General features: G+C 38.5%; 1 protein-coding gene and 1 long non-coding RNA gene across 9 annotated transcripts in view; both read right to left on the bottom strand.

The window, feature by feature from the left end:
* GLRA2 (glycine receptor alpha 2) overlaps nucleotides 1-8,755 on the bottom strand; it is a 119,775-nt gene extending 111,020 nt beyond the window's left edge. For 2 of the 8 annotated variants that reach the window (XM_077781615.2, XM_077781614.2), the window contains exons 1-2: nucleotides 8,119-8,753; nucleotides 5,826-5,891 (exon numbers count right to left, since the gene is read on the bottom strand). In XM_077781615.2, the coding sequence (XP_077637741.1) occupies nucleotides 5,826-5,874 (49 nt within the window). In that variant the 5' untranslated portion in view covers nucleotides 5,875-5,891; nucleotides 8,119-8,753. Of the gene's footprint in view, nucleotides 1-5,825; nucleotides 5,960-8,118 lie in introns of those variants that run through there. The other 6 variants (XM_031503770.3, XM_031503768.3, XM_085584905.1 and 3 more) reach the window with 5 other exon arrangements.
* Nucleotides 8,756-9,318: 563 nt separating this feature from the next.
* Nucleotides 9,319-17,454, bottom strand: part of LOC146768795 (uncharacterized) — a 182,867-nt gene continuing 174,731 nt past the window's right edge. The window contains exons 2-4 of the long non-coding RNA XR_014956703.1: nucleotides 16,316-16,512; nucleotides 12,899-12,984; nucleotides 9,319-10,834 (exon numbers count right to left, since the gene is read on the bottom strand). This is a non-coding gene — a long non-coding RNA (uncharacterized LOC146768795). The remainder of the gene's footprint in view (nucleotides 10,835-12,898; nucleotides 12,985-16,315; nucleotides 16,513-17,454) is intronic.

Here is a 17,454-nt window from a genome sequence, read left to right as displayed (position 1 = left end):
TCATTTCCTTAGCTTCATTTTTGCAGTTGAAGGAAAATAAACCAAAACCAAATAAATACCATGTCCTGTGGGTAAGTATCCTTATGCAACATCTTGCTGTGCAATGAGGTGTGTGTACATGGCTTTATCTGAAAACGCTACAAAGTTTTAGATGTGTTTCGAGACAGAAAATAAAACAGAAGCTTACCTTCCTAATAATATATGCTTGGACTTCTCAAGCAACTATATTTAGGGAGTGTAATGGTCTGGCCAGATCTGAAAAGTGCCCCATTAGTTGCCCTTTTCCTATAAAGAATCCTCATCCCATGCCCTAAAACTTGAATGCACCAATAATGTGCCCTTTCTTACTACACACTGCTCTGCCTGAAGAAGATTTGAGCCTCCATTGGACTTGGCCCTCTGAGACTTTGAACTTGGCTCTTTGTGAAGAATAGCCCAGTACAGGATATTCACCACATCTGACTTCAGGGCCAGTAATTATTACCAACTGAAGTGTAGTGGGAAGGTTGTTAATCACTGGAGAACAAATTGCTACAGTCCCACAACTTATCTTTGGTATGTTTTTCAACTTTTATAAGTTTAGATAAGGGTCAACTTTTGCAGACAGATCCTCTTATCATGTGCATGAAAACTGCTTTTATTTGTTAAGCTTGATGCCACTAATTTCACCCTTAAATGTCCTTCAGTGTTTTCCATTCATGTTTTTTAAACATTTCATTACTGGTCAATTCAGGGGCCACATAAGTAAGCAATGGGTTTGAACATATGGGAAAACCTGATCCTTGCTGCCAAGGAGTTAAAGTATTAAAGTGCATAAGCCATTTCCTGTAACAGTTGTCAGGCTAATTGTCAGTAAATTACTTAGTCCATGTGTTTATTATTCAGATATAAACCCACAGACTCGCATGAAAATGGCATTACACTGCAGTAATCACAGACTAATCTTTTACAACTACGGCCCTACACTCCAAACTGCATCACTAACAAAACAGCAGCTTTTGAGCAAGTTAATTCACACTGTATTGCACATCCAGTCATAAGGGTAACATTAACAGGCACTATTGCTGCACACCTTCATGTAATTCCATAAAACTCAGAATAATCTTTAGTAATTAATGATTCAATCAGAAAGACTGAATTTAAAACATGGAATGAAATTCAATGCAAAGAAAATCTTTATCACCGTCATTGTAAATGTTTTCTATACCTGAAGATAACTCACTTCTGCATTTCTTGGTGGCCAATTCCCCTGCTCTGTACCCAGGGCATGACAGCCAGCCTATTACTTAAAGTATTTGGCATAATAGACATATCAGTGCCTAGATATAATGAAGTTTTTTCTATCTGATAATTTCTAGATTGCATTTAGATTTTTAGTGGTGGTAGATGATGAAAGTGTTAAAAAGTTGAATTTAGTAACCTCCGAAGATCAACACCTGCTCAGAAATGTTAAATTCAAGTCGGCTCTCCATTAGCCCTACATCTCATATTGTAATTCAGTTTTAGATTGATCCCTTGTATCCTGGCATTACATGCAGTGCTCTTGAGCCTGAGCTGAATGTACACTAAGCTAAGGTACCACTTCACCATCTCTTGTTTCTAGCAAGGAGAAAGCACATTCTTGGCTAGTTTCATAACTGAGGTACTCTACACTGCTATTTCTGGCTTTTATTTAACTTTGAAAGCAATGTGAGCACTGGGGAAAGTAAAAGATATTACTTCTCTTGTGTTTTACTATAAAAAAATAGAAATTTAATATTAATAAAGTAAAAATGTATTGTTCAAAGCTCACCTTTTATTATATTTCAGAAACCATGTTCCATTGATGTTATAATTGAAGAAGAAGCTGCAAATCAACTCTCAGGACCATGAGCATACATTTGTTGTCAACAGAAAGACTCTCAGGGACTTCAGGTAGTACTAGATTGCAGTCTTCATATTTACATTTAGAAGTATTCCCCTCTGTGTCCTTACACAAATTATTAGCCTATTCTAATTCAATGAAAGATAAGTGGAAGATAAAAAACTATGCATTAAATATCTAACTGAGAGTGATTAAAGAAGGGCAGTTTTGAGAGCTGTCACTCTGGCACTTCCTTCTGGCTTTTCATCAGGGACTTATCCCCTCTTAGAGTCTGGACATTTTGTATCCATCCACTTGAAATCAAGAGGAAAAAGAAATATGTTTTTCTGCGTTCAAATAATTGTATAAGACAGAACAATACAAAAGATAAAATATCTTTCATTATACAGTACTGATGGAAAAAAAAAAGCACAAAACCAAAAACAAACCACCCACAAAAAAAATCACAACCAAAGAACCCCTGTTGTTGTTGTCTAAATGTTTACATATCCACCTGTTGCTCTCCCACTATCTTGAATTTTTTAATTTGCAGGAACAAGATAGGAAAAAGTAGTCACTAATGAAGGAATGCTTTATCTGGATAAAGCTCCTTGTTCCAGTAAGTAGCATTTTCCTCTCTCTTTAGAGTGCACAGCCTTTATTTCAAAAATTAATCTAAGAGCTGCTGTTTTCCAGTAATTCAAACTAGTCATAAAAGTATATTTAATTATTGTATAATCAGTGGCATAAGACAAATGTGTTCTACTCAGTTAAATTTCCATGAAATCAGACTTTTCTGACACTTTAAAATCCCTGTAGTGGACTCAGAAAAAGCTGTGTAACTGGCCTTAAGCAGAAAAAAATAGACAAATGCATGAGTAGAATCAGAGAATCACAGAATGAACTGAGTTGGAAGAGACCATGAGGATCATCAAGCCCAATTCCTGGTCCTGCACAGGGGCCAAGAGAATCCCACCATGTGCTTGAGAGCATTGTCCAAATGCTTCTTGAACTCTCAGGCTTGGTGCTGTGAACACTTCTCAGGGAAGCCTGTTCCAGTGCACAACCACCCTTTGGGTGAAAAATCTTTTTCTAATATTGAACCTAAACCTCCCCTGACACAGCTTCAGGCCATTCCCTCGGGCCCTGTCACTGGTCACCAGAGACAAAAGATCAGTGTCTGCCCCTCCACTTCCCCTCGTGAGGATGTTGACCACAAGGAGGTTTCCCCTCAGCCTCCTCCTCCACAGGCTGAACAGACCAAGCGCCCTCTCAGCCACTGCTCAAACAGCTGCCCCTCAAGACCCTATGAGGAGAGGCAGTGGCAAAACTATCTTGATTCACAATGTCTTTTCTGAAACAAATATTATCCCCAGACTAAAATCAAAACCAGATAGAAGATTCCCAGTTTATTTATCCCTACTATTGCTCTCGTAGCCTCTGATGATAAAAATTTCTTTCCTTAAAATGCGTAAAGTGTTATGGATCAGGTACTCATTCAGCATTTCATACATTCTTCCATTTGTATGATTTTGAATATCAGTATTGTACAATAGGCCTTACCCCCAAAATTATCTTAACTATATATATATATATATATATATATATATATATATATATATATATATATACATATAAATGCTAAAAACCAGAACAATTTATTGTGGACACAGTAAAGACTCACAAAACATAATCTTTATCATACTAAGTTCAAGCAAAATAAATTTATTTTGACTCCTTGGCAGCTGTCCTCATTCTCTAAAAGGAAGAAGCATGTAATACAAAACAATAAGTATTTTTAATTTTTTTTGAAACATTAATGAGGCTTGGGCAACTAAAACATGGATGTTGACTAATAAACAGAATTATTAGCTGACAAGGCTTTGACTGATGATGTCAAGTTCAAAACTGCATTGCTTAATTCCTAGTTCTAAACTCTGAGCACCAAAATACCATTCAGATGAACATAGCAAAGAACAGGGAGAACTTTCAGGCCCCTCACCAGAAGACTGAGAGCTCTGGGAGAACTCATGTAGACAAAATTATGAGAAAGAATTGAAGATCTATTTACCAGTTCAAACTACCAAAAAATACCATCCTGCTCTGGAGTGTGACTTAATAAAAAATCAAAAACAAAACTATGGCAGATATTACTGGGAAAGCCCCAGTAGGGTCTCATATGTGTCAAGAGGCAGAAGCTTCACTTTGGGAATGCAAACAAAATACAGGACTCAGAGGTGAGACGTATCTGTCAAGCTGAGTGTGAACCACACAGGACTGTGCACCACACAATACCTGCTCTATACTTCAGTGTCAGGGGAGCAAAGCCATGAACCTGCCTCTTTGTGCTTTCCTGAAATGGTTGTAGACACATACAGGGGAGCAGCAGAGAGCTGTCTCTAAACCATGTATGTACATGGGACTCTTGCTATTACTGCTTTTTATTACTGAGATACAAGAGATGAAGATTTTTTAGTGCAACCCCCCCACCCCCCATTTAAAGAGCAGGAAAATGTTCTTAAAGATTGATACTGTGCTCAATTCAGGCAATTTCTGCCTTCATTTGCATTCTCTAAAATTTCAGTAATACTCATGCAAATACGCAAAATGACTGTAAGAGTCTAGTGCAATATTACTTACTATAAGCTGATGTGGACATCAGTTCAGGAACTCAATAAGCGCTTTGAAAAATACTCTGAAATTAAGACTTCAGACTTCACTGACTCAGTTTTCTTAATTTGTCAGCTTTCAAACCTTTGGATCTGAAATCCATACTGGTTTGCTCCTTGCTCAGGCATAGGAAGCAGTCAAAAAAAGGCACTTTGTTCTAAATCTTGTAATTTGCACATGTGGAACAGAGAGAAGAAACTGATCTTTGATCTAAATTTAATTAAACACTTTTCTTATTGACATGTGAGCTTCTTCTCTCCTTACAGTTCATTCACTGGCTAAGAAATGATTATTTTTTCCAGCCATTATCAACTTTCACAGTACTGCTAAAAAGGCTTTATACAGGAAAAAATGCATTCCAGTGGCCAGAGCTAACAGATATGAGTTGCAAATGTACATTGTCATGAGATTTGTTAAGGGAGAAAGCATTCTATCAGTTTTCAAAGTAAAACCTATTCTGAGCTTTAAATTGGCATAGAGGAGATGATTTTGGTGGAATTAAAGGACTCTCCCAAAATGCTAAATGTTGGCAATGGAAACTTCTCTCCCAACTCCTTTCATAGAAAGCCACAAGATATTCTGTGCTCTCTTCTTTATGGATTTACAGGGCTACAGCACAGAAAACTTGCTTTGAGTAATAATGTTTGCAAAAGAAGCTTCCAGTACACAGCCTTCTTTGTGCTGGGATGGTGGTGATGATGTTCCACAATTCAGGCCAAATTTTGGAAGAAAAGGGGTCTGTCATGGAAGTGGCAAACAAAATACAGTTTCTATATTTTATAGGGATCTTGAGCCATTTGTTCTTATCATTCATTCAGCATTTTCAGGATAAAATCTTCTCTGTATATTCCTTGAGTTTCCCCTACCTTGGGGAAGAAGCTTTTACTTTCTTCAAGTTGAAAGAAAACATTTTTTTTTCTTCAGACACTCCTATAAAGAAGACAGTATCTCAGCATGAAAGTTTTAATGATATTGTCTTTGTGGCTTAAAAATTTCAGGAACAAGTCATCTCATTTGGTTTTAGTCTGAAGCCCATATGCCTATTCACAACATTAAATTAGTAAGGTCTTCAGAAGTATTTTCTGACAGCTGAACACTGACAATTCATGTCAAAAGAGGGTTTTCAAGCTCTGGACCCTTATTACCTACACTGCTCTGTCTTCTAGTCCACCCGACGGATCAGTTGCTTTCTATGGCACTATAACACTGGAAAAGTGAAGTTGTTGGAAAACCAGAGATTAAAAACTCCTCAAAACCTATAATTTATCCCAAACTTTATCAATTAATTAATTAGAAGTCTTAGAAAACTTACCTTTAAAATTTGGTCTGATTCTAGCATCATAACCCGATGTCCTTCCCATCAATTTGTCCAAAAAATCTGAAGGAGACAGGGTCTGTGAGGGGGATTTTCCAGCTCTTGAATCATGTTCTTTACAGAAAGTCGTCCTAAATAAATTATTATCCAAAATTAGCTAATATTTAGCTTGTATTGTATTCAAGTCATGGAGAAATTACATAACTAAATAAAATTTTCTCAACTCAGTGAAGGTAGAAATTAATGTTTTTAAAGAGCAACATACTCTACCTTTCATCTGAAAACTTTATTCTAGAAATAAATTCAAGTTTCAGGTATCATGCATGAACACAATTTTCTATTCAGAAAAAGTCTTAGCTTTAAAAATAAATTCATTACATTTTTAAGACTTTAGAAGATTCAATTTACTCTTCACCTTAATGTGTAGATCCACCTTAGAGTGATTTTGATAACCTATTTTATATCATTCTTTTAATTGCATGGATGCTGTTAAAATGTTATGTTAACACTGGTTTAAGGTGGTCTTAAACTTCCAAATAACAGCCAACAACACTTAACAAGCAACAGTGAAAAATATCGGATTTGTTAATGGTGGGAAAGATACAGATGAAAAAAAAATGTAATTGTTTTTTAAAGATGATACCCAAAAAAGGTTTAAATCATGCTAGTCAGTGTCTGGATTCTTTCCCAACATGGCAAAAAGGGTTCCAGAGTCAGTCACAACTGATCTTAGGGGGGTTTCACCCCCACTCCAAGAGCACTGAATAATAAAATTTAGTATCACCAGGTGGTATTCATATACAAGTTCATTGAACACGTCTGTTTCGAGGATTTAAGAGAAAACTTCTGGTATGATATCATGTGTGTGAAATGCTGTGTACACAGCACATTACATATTGCAAACATATAATATATTGCAGAGGAAGGCAGCTTAGGAGTTCCCCATGGTTGTTCCCCAGGGAAAAAGAAAATAGAATGAAAACAATCATATTTGGTGTGTAGAGACACAGATTTAATAATAAAACATTATCTTAAGTCTTAAATAACCAATTTCATTGTATCTGTTTCCACTGTATCTTTGAACTACATTGAAAGTAATTCTGTCTCTGACTTCTTAACGACTGTTTAAATATATGCCCAAAGGGAGCCTCTCCCTTTCAGGAGTGTTTCATGGGGTATTTTCATGCATCTACATCCAAGTATGAAAATATCAAACATACATGTGCTCATCTATAATGAAAAGAAAATACCAAATCCTCTTTTGCTACAAAAGATAAACAATTTGCCAGAATCGTTAAAAGGCAAGGTGATAGTAAATTCTCGTGGTGTGATTCCACACATTTTTTTCCGGTTCCATTTATAGGACGCAGTTGCTTCCTTTTGCTTTTGTCAATGACAGAGTACCATTGCAAATATTTTTAATATTTAATACACAACAGATGAGCTATCCAACTCAAATAATGAAATAATTGAGACAAGAGAATAAAAACTGGAAAATTAAAATATTGCACTTGTTCATATACTAATTACTTCTGTTTTCCTTCAGAGCCCACTAGTTATGAGTCGTGTTGTGAACCCAGGCTCACAAATATGAGCATGTTTCACTCTGTCACTATATGTATACCTCATCACTCTTAGAAGAACACTTCTATGTGTAGATTCATCTGTACGTGCAGATGCACAGCAGCATTCAGTCCAATAATGAATCTCATCTAAAATGCTGTTCTGGTTAATAAGACTGTCCTGTTTGCTTAGTTCCACCACAAAGTCAATAGCTGAAGCAAAAGCTCATAAAATGTTAAAAAAAATCAGAAACATTGGGACTTTAAGTGAACACAATACTAGTCTGATCCAGGGTTTTCCCAAAATCAGAGGGCTGGTTCTCTAATTTCAAATAACTACATCCCTGACAAAACCATACAATCATTTCCAAAGATTGAAGAGGAGGGAACCAAAGCAACTTCCTTAACAACCTTTGCCAGGAGCAGAGAATTTGCATTTAGGAAGAAAAGCTGAAGAAAATGTTCCTAGCTGTACTGCTATACAGTGAAAAAAACCCCACATTTTTGCATCAGAAAATGGAAAATAGATCACCCAAACTTGAGATTATTATTTTTTGTGTTTGTTACCAAGCAACGAGTCTCTGAGTGTAAAAGGAATTGTCTATATGGAATGAACACAAAACATTCTCAAATACAGCAAACAAACTAGGTGATTATGACGTAGTATCATTATAGTTATGATTCTCACGACCTTTTGACAAATATTATTACACAGTGGTATCACCTACCTGAAGTGGTTTGTCTCTAAGAAAAATGCAAACAAGGTTGTCAAAATTTTCACTAGCTGCCGGTTCATTCCTCCTGCTTTCTGTGATGATTTGGAAATATCCCAGAAACGATTCCAGAGAGATGCAGGGAAAAAGTAAGCTGCTGCTGCCTAGATTTCCAAATTCAGCAAAAATTTAATTTTCTTGACAATCAAGAAGAGAAGGTCTGGATCTCTACAAAGTGGGGGTAAAAGAGAAGTGCCAGTCCTTGGAATCATGGTCAGGTCAAGCCTAGGCTCATCTCCAGCAGTCAGCACAAAAGAGATAAGGTATCAGACACAGTCGTTTCCCCGACTTGCTTTTGGTGATGGAAGGGGAAAAGAAAAAAAAAAAAGAAAAAAAAAAAAAAAACCAAGCAAAAAGAAGAAAAGAAATTGAAAGAAAGGGGGAAAAAAGGAAAAGGAGAAAACCCAACTATGCGAGGAGCATCAGGCAAAAGAGAACAGCGCTGAGAGCAGTTCTGTTGTCGATATGTTTTATTTCCCTTTCGCTGGAAATTAGTATTTATGAACGGTGGTGGGGCTACTGGGTCGCTGTGCTTGCCCCTCTTTGGGTAGGGAGGGAAGCGTCGGCGTTGCCGGGGAGGGCGGCAGGGTGTGAGGGAGGGGGGCAGCGGGGCGGGCGGGAGCGCCCGGATTCAGCGCTCGGACAGCTCCGCGCCCGCGCTGCGCATGCGGCGGGCGGGGGGGCGCGGGGCGCCCGGGGCGTGCGCGGGGCGCGGTGCCGGGGGCGGGGGGCGGGCGGGAGCTGCGGGCCGTGGGTGCCTGCCTGCCAGCGGCGCGCTGGTGCGGGGCGCTGCCGGGGCTCCGCGCCAGCGGGGCTGCGCGAGTGCGGTGGGGGTGTCGGCGGCGCGCTTGTCGCGCGTGGGGCCGCGGAGCGGCGCCGCCAGCGGGGCGCGGTGCGAGTGCGCGCTCCCGCCGCTGGGGGCGCTGGCGCGGCGCGGGCGGGAGCCGCCGCCGCTCGCCGCCCGCGGGGCTGCGCGGGGCTGCGCGGGCTGCGGCCCTTCCCTCAGCACTGCGCGGAGCTGCGCGGGCTGCGGCCCTTCCCTCAGCACTGCGCGGGGCTGCGCGGGGCTGCGGCCCTTCCCTCAGCACTGCGCGGGGCTGCGCGGGGCTGCGGCCCTTCCCTCAGCACTGCGCGGGGCTGCGCGGGGCTGCGCGGGGCTGCGGCCCTTCCCTCAGCACTGCGCGGGGCTGCGCGGGCTGCGGCTCTTCCCTCAGCACTGCGCGGGGCTGCGCGGGGCTCGCGTCGAGAGAAAGGTGCCAGGTTCTTGCCGGTGCTGCCAGCCGCTAGGAGAGGCAGGAGACAGAAGCTGATGCACAAGTTCCACCTGAACATGAACAACTTTCAACAGTGTGGTAATCAATTCCTGCAAAAAGTTGGGATTTTTACCCATCCTGCACTCCCAAAGTAAAAGGAACTATTGTTCTTTCTTCAGTTTCAGGTTCATCTATATTTTTCAAGTCCGGCTAATCCACAGAACTAAGCCACAGAACTAATCCACCTGAACACTGCTTCATTTCCACAAGAGTAATTGCACACACACACATTTTTCCTATCTCCAAGTAAAAAACCTACAGCTTCATGACAACTACTATTACCATGTGTCTAGTAATCTAAAAAAAAAAATTGCTTCTGAAAAAGACTTGTTCTGTTCACACCTTAGCAAGAGATCAAAGCTACATACTGTTCATTAAATGAACTCAGCTGTTGCATTTTGTTTGTTGATTTTATTTTAATAAGGTAGGATGTATCTCAAAAAATAGAAATTAAATAGAGTATATAAAATTAAAAAACATAGAAAATCATAGAATTGTTGTGGTTGGAAGGGACCTTAGATATCATCTAGTTCCAACCTCCCTGCCATGGGCATGGACACCTTTCACTAGACCAGGTTGCTCAAAGCTCCACCTAGCCTGACCTTGAACACATCCAGAAGTGGGGTGTCCACAACCTCTCTGGGCAACGTTTTGCAGTACCTCACCACCCTCACAGTAAAGAATTTATTCCTAATATCTAATCTAAACCTGCCCTCTTTCAGTTTAAGATCTATCACTACATGTTCTTTCAAAATGTCCCTCTCCAGCTCTCTTGTAAGCTCCCTTTAGGGACTGGAAGATAAGATCTCCCTGGAGCCTTCTCTTCTCCAGGCTGAACAACCCCAACTCTCTCATAAGAAAAGTGCTCCATCTCTCTGATCATCTTTATGGCTCCCTCTGGACTTGCCCCAACAAGTCAATGTCCTTCTTGTTCAGGCTGACCCCCTGAACCTGGACACAGCACTCCAGGAGGGGTCTTACAAAGCAGAGGGGGAGAATCACCTCCCTCGATCTGCTGGCCATGCTGCTTTTGGAGCAGTAACAGGAGGTGTTAGCATTTCTGGGCTGCAAGCACACATTGCCAGCTCATGTCCAGCTGCCTGTCTGCCAACACCTCCGAGTCCTTTCCCTGAGGGTTGCTCTCAATCCATTCTCTGCTGAGCCAGTATTTGTGCTTGGGATTGCACTGATGCAGGACCTTGTTCTTGGTCTTGTTGGATTTCACAAGGTTCATGTGGCCCCACCTCTCAAGAACCTTCTGGATGGCATCCCTTCCCTCTAGCCTGCTTACCACACCACACAGCTGAGTGTCATCCTTAGGCTTGCAGAGGATGCACTCCATCCCATCATCCATGTTGCTGTCAAAGATATTAAAATCAACATTATTAGTGATCCTTAGGCACAAACACTAGATAATGCAACATTTTATGCACAAATGATCGAAATAACTGAAAGGGCAACCCAAAGTTGCAAATGTAAATTAAATTCCTTATTTCCTTAGCTGCCGAGTCAGTGTCAGTGACATAAATTAAGGTCCAGTATAAGGAAGGACACTGTATTTGTTTTTATTAAAACTATCAAAGTTTATCATTAGACACTGAGCACTGATGCTGAATCACTGCACTGTAACATCACCTAACCCCTTCAAAAGACAAGTCTTCCTACTGTCATATTAAAGAAGAGAGGTTAAATTATGTCTCTTACTGCAGTGTCTCATTCTGAGAAATAAAGCTCACAAAGCTGCATCTGGAAATAATGGAATACTGTTGAGTTAACAAAGATGTGCATTTCAGAGTTCATGCAGGTTCCCATCTAGATAGGAACCCAATAACAGTGCTGTATATTTTTACCTTAAGTGGAGATAAATGGGAAAATAGGAAAGCATGATTTCTGTCAGCTGCAGGAAAAATCTATGTCTCTTTAACCTACACTGCCACCTGCTTAAAAGTGTGGGGAATCTCAGAACTGCTTGCAGACTTCATAATGCAGAAGTCACTGAATACAGAAGATGTCTTTCCAATGAGTCTGTTAATATGGATTTTGTGACATGACATGCTTTTAAAGACCTATAAATGTTCATTACCCTTCTTGGTAACTGCAAGTAACTGAACATTTCCTTAAGTTTTCTAACTAAAGAAAACCTACTTAAAATTCTGCTTTCCAGGATTTAGCTGCTACTGGCCATTTTCTGCACTTCATGGCTTATTTGAAATGCTAAATAACTATATCTCTAAGCTAAATAAAAATTGCAGAAAGTTCTTCAAAGCATACTTTCCTTAATTCACGTAGGCTTTTTAAAAACATGGTTAGAGATGTCATGATGAAAATTTAAAGTATCTGCTCCACCATTCCATACACCTCCATATGTCTAGTCTTCAGTGAGATATTACTCAGCATGATGGTTACATGGAAGTGCCAGCAAAACTTAATTATTAAGGGTTGAAAATAGTATGTTACTGATGCTTATTAAACTAACAGCAACAGTAATTCAAATAGTTCTCTGCTTGAAATTCTGGGGTTCAAAACAAATGTTTTCTCTAATCAAAGGATTCCAGGTTAAGCTCCCATGTGTACTGGGGGTAATGGAGATCAGATTTCAGTCCATCAGCACTTTTTCATGAATTAACATATATATGAAAAACTTCTTATTTTCAGCAATTCTTGAAGCACAGTTTCTCCTCATCCTCCTCTCACAAAAAAAAAAATGAAAAAGTTGTTTATAGTTGTTGCGAGTACTGTAAGTCTCTGAGCTGTCATTCATTCACAATGAATATGTGTTTATTAAATGTGCACCCGATGGCAAGGGAGGATTCAGAGCTCTGCAGAGCAGGGGAACCTTTTGGGAGCTCAGTTTCCTGGATGTACATGGCACTTGGTGGTGTTCCCCTCCTGTGCCAGAGCCAGAGCTGTGAGGAGTAGTGCCGCTGATGTGCAGCAGGTTCTGGATGAACTGTGTATGTTTAATTGCACAGATGGGATTCTTTTCAATGTCACTCATTTGTTATCTCCCACAACACATTTCTGACAGCAGAAGTGTTGCAAATGAATAGGAGTCAAAGATCCCACCTGGGATTGGAGGGGAGGTTTGTAAAATGGCACAGGGATGTGCACGAAGACAAGATGGAAATGTTTTCAGGTGAAAAGGCTAAATAACACATCCCTGTGGCTTCCCAGGCATATACAGAAGCTTAATAATCATGCCAAATATGGCATATTATTTCAAGTATGAGGTAATTCAGTACAATTTCTCTATTCCACCTGAGTTTCTTAAGCACTAACTTATTGGGCAGGAAATAGGACAGAATTACCCCGTTTCCAAGTAAATGGTTTTATAACAGTTAGTTGATGGAACATGATTTATGTTTGTTTGCACTGTTTATGCATTTCTCAAAACCTAAGAAATGGAAGAAATAAGGTCATACCTCTGTCTCAAGTTATGATAAATAAGGGATCCAGATGCATGCTTCTGAGAGAACAAGATCCATCATTTCAAATATGCAATTAGTGTCTATAAGAACAGAAAATTCAATATAACTTTCAGAATGGTATGTCAAATTATCATAATTGTTGGATGCTGGTTAACAATGACAAGTGTATTTCAATATAGTGCTAAATATAAATGAATTGAGAGTACAGTCTATGTAAAATGTCCAATTATAGTGAATTCAAAAAAAGCCAAAACAAAAACCTGAAGGTAATCTAATGTGACTGCACATTGAGCTAAGGGTAAGTAACCAACTGGCATGGATTTTGAATGATACATAACTGTGTATGAATAATAACAAACAGTGTAAAGGATCAAACAATGTAATTAAATCCTGTTTCTTTTTAATTTTGGAAACTCTGCTAATAAGAAGTTGCTTTCAGTGAATGATAGTGATAGCCTTAGTTATCAGGAAAAGTCAATAGCTAGATTTTAAGCTGTCCAGTATGAAAACAAATGTTTTATTTAGAACATTTTTATACCTGACATTAACGTATACAACAATGCATTTGTTAGTACAGCTCCATTTTGCATATATGCAAAACCTTTTCACATCCTCCCCCCCCTTTTTTTTTTTTTGTTATTACAGGCCTTAGTATCCTTAGTATTTCTAAATTAAAATAAAACCTCCCACATAGAAATTCCTTATTGTTCTATATTATGCAGTTTTTCCTTTCAAATAGTAACAAAAAGAGCTGGAAAGAGTGCATAACAAATTCACTTTTAATGGAATTAGATATTTTAAATTTACTACTCATATTGAGTTTACATCTCTATCTGAATTTTGTTTTCTGAAATCTTGAATATTAATTATATATAACATAAAAAATAGTCTATAATATATGCATGTATTTCTCTTTGTATTGTAAAGTGCCTTATAATATCAGTTCCTGGTGTGATTTTTTACACTGCAAATGTAAGAAATAAAGAATGAACTTAATCTCATTTGAAAATTTGTTTCCTCCATTAAAGATCTGGTAATTTTACAGTGTAAAATTATGTAGGGAACTACATCAGTTTCACCAGCTGGCTCAAGTAGATCCAGCTATTGAGTTTTAGATTCTTGACTTGCATGATTTGTAACACTTTACTCCTTATGTGGTACAAATGGTGCCATTACAGCATAGGGGAGCATTTAATACAAATAAAGTAAAAATATCTGGCATTTGGAATTTGATAACATTGGAAATAAGTAGAAAATGTGAATAAACTGTTACTTATGTTTCAATCTGACTGTAGGAGAAGGCAGGAAGGTTAAAATGAGTAGCTCTTTCAGTCCTCGACCTTCAGCCCCAGTATGTGATTCATATTGAGAGAGGCTGTCAGATACTCAAACAGGGGAAAAAAACAGTAGTCAGAAACAGCACAAAATTGTCTTATTTCCCCTTTCATATTTAATCCTGGCAATTTAGATATGAATTGAATAATTCCTAGCACTTGTGTCATTTATGACTTAAATTCCTCAAGACAACATGTACCATATATTCTATTTCAAGAAAGTATCCAAAGAGGACCCTTTCACCCAAGGCAATCTAGCCTTGATGAGAAAATCTGTCTTAAACATTTAACTGGTGTCTTGTTTCTTTCAATCTTCTCTTTTGAAACCAGAACCTCCTTACTTGGAAATACTGACTGGCTTAGAGGAAATAGTCAGAAATTATTGCAGACCCATTCCAACAGAGCATTTCTCCCTCTCTCCCCTGTGATGTATCAGTTCATGATAGCCAGGAGGCAAAGAAGGTGGCATGAACTGGCAAGGTAATGGCCATTGCCTACCTTTGTGTAGGGTCCAGGGACAAGGAAAACAGAAAATAACCTTGTTTGCTTCTGCGCACTTACACCCAAAATATAGTTAAATGAGTTGTGAGATAAGTTCTTTTTCCTCTGAGTGAGTTTGGGCTTTGGATCACCACCCTTAGATCATCACTGCTGCAGGAAAACAGATTAAGAATCTTGTTTTGATCTCACTTGAATGGAAACATCAGTTACAATTTCTACAAAACCCTTCACATGCATATTGAGGTGACTAAGTGAGGCCACTCAAAAGGAAAATCAATTATTTGAACTAGGTTATGTTTACATTTACTGTATATGAACCTGTATACAACAACTTTATTGTAAATATATTCTATTACTCACCTCCTATATTCGATTACCCTCCTCCTGAAGTAACTACAGCTATGAGAGACATTATTTTCACAGAAAATCAACATGCCATTCATTTCTTAGAATTTAGTAGCAAAAATTAAATGTCTGACCAGCATTCATTCATCCTTAGTATTTCAATTTTTTTAAGCTCTGATAGAAACAGCAGCAAGAAGAAACTATACAAGAGTTTAATGTATGTCTGATAGGTTGACTAACAAAGAGCTCTATTATGTTGAGATTATATATCTGGAGAACACTTTCTTCCTATATATATGTATAAATACATGAAAATTCCATCACACTTCTCAATTTCATTTGCAGTAATTATTTTGTGCCAGTTGTTATATGTTAACCTGATGGCTAAAATATCTTACTTCTGTTGTAGATTAGATACTTAGCAGACAGCAGAATTGTATAGTAACAATGACTAATGCTGTGCATAGTAATCAGTTTAATCATGTCTTCCCTTAATGCTTGTAAGCTAAATTTGCTTCTGTTCTCATGGTATTATTTTGTAAATTTTGGTCTTTGATATTTAATCAAGTATGCATTCTTTCTGGCTTGCAACAAAACAATTTTTTTACCCCATTTAATGCTTATCAAGCTCATTCAAAATAACATTTTTAAATAGATTTTACAATATGGTATCTGATCTAGCCATAATAAAGCTGTGGTCTTGAGTGGAATAATCATGAATGCAAACCGAAAAAAAGCTGTAAAGCTTAATTTATTTATAAATCGATTACAAGAGTTTCTGAAAATTGATCTTTTAATTTTATATGCCCGCTGAAGAGCATGATGGAAATAATAATGATACAAAACATAGGTGTTTTAGATGATTATGTGTGTTCTGCTTGTGCTGATTCTACCTTGTCAGGATTAGCTACTCTCTAGCAACTCCAAAATATAGACACATACTCATATCAGTACTGTTAACACATGTAAAAACCTGATAAAATAGAAAGGGGGAAATACTTCATCCCAGGTGATATTTGGGCCACTTACCTGTGGCATAAGGACTACTATAGCAAGGAGTATGCTATAACGTATCAGCATCACAAAACAAATACTGATGTGTGCTCTGAAAACTTCATTTTGTGATTTTCCATGCCACAGAAGTGTCTGATTTCTATTTTTCTCCCTAGTGTTTACTAGAAAGGAGTATCAAGAGCAAATGTGTGAATGTGTGGGTGCATAAATTCTTTACCCGTATCTTTTCCGTGGTTCTGCTTACGAGGAGGGGAAGTGCAATTTCCACCTCAGCTGACAATCTCTTTGGCTTCTGTGGTGCAGCGTGGAGAGGGAGGGATCTCGGGTTCTGCATTCCAGTGACTCACTGCTGGCTCTGCAGCTGCCTGGGAGCTGGCAGAATTGGGGTATTCCTGTGATCAGGAGCCTGTTGAACTGCAAAAGCAGAGAAAAGACCTAGCAATGCATTGAGTGCAGCCTCGCAGTCTGCATGGTTTTGGTATGCGCGTTCATAGTCGGTTTTCTCTGTCAATAGAGATACCTGCAAGGTATTGTCTAAGTCATTAGCAATATTAGAGCTGTGATTGTTTCTTAACTTTAGAACATGAGTTTGCTTATGCCAATGAGACATGCTGTGGAGAGGTCAGCTTCTTGGGACCTAGAGAAATTAAAATTCTGCTGAGGTATGTCTCAGTCCCCTGTAAGGCTGTCTGAGATCCAAAGAATAGTGTTGCAGATAGGGGTGATTTATTTGTAAATGTATCGAGCAACATTAGCATGCCATGTCATTTTATATAAAAGACTTTCTTGGATTCTTTCTAGCATATACTGAATAATAGATAGCACTAGAAAAACTGTATAAACCAGTATTAATAACATGGGGAAGAAAATAGTTTTATTTAAGAAGTGGCATATAATCATATAATCATAAAGCTATAACATAATGCATTCTTCATTATGGGGTAAAATGAAGATTGCCCATACATTTCCTGAAAGGCTTAGCAATGCAGATCTGTATTCTCTCACCTTGCTCTTTATATGAAAGTTTTGTTTTTCCAATGGTTTAAATTATTTCCTCACATTTTCCTCACATTTTTATACCTTACATTAACATATACAGTGATGCATTTTCCTCACATCTGGTGATATTCAGTGACAAAAAATAAGTAACAGAGAGCTACAATAAAAAAGATTTTTTTAACAAAACATATATATTAGCTACACTCTTTTCTCTTTGGAAAGTAATTAAAAAACAAGTTTCTATTAAACATTTTACCAATATCAATGCTACTGGATTCCTGCCCTAGCAGGAATTTGACTAATGCTTATTAACCCACTGCATTGAACAGTGGCCTACAGAAATGTTGTAATAAGATT

The sequence above is a fragment of the Lonchura striata genome, chromosome 1 (genome assembly GCF_050655825.1).
Source record: "Lonchura striata isolate lonStrDom1 chromosome 1, ASM5065582v1, whole genome shotgun sequence".
NCBI classification, from domain to species: Eukaryota; Metazoa; Chordata; class Aves; order Passeriformes; family Estrildidae; genus Lonchura; species Lonchura striata.
Note: the sequence above shows the minus strand (reverse complement) of the source record. Positions and strands in the feature narration are given on the sequence as shown.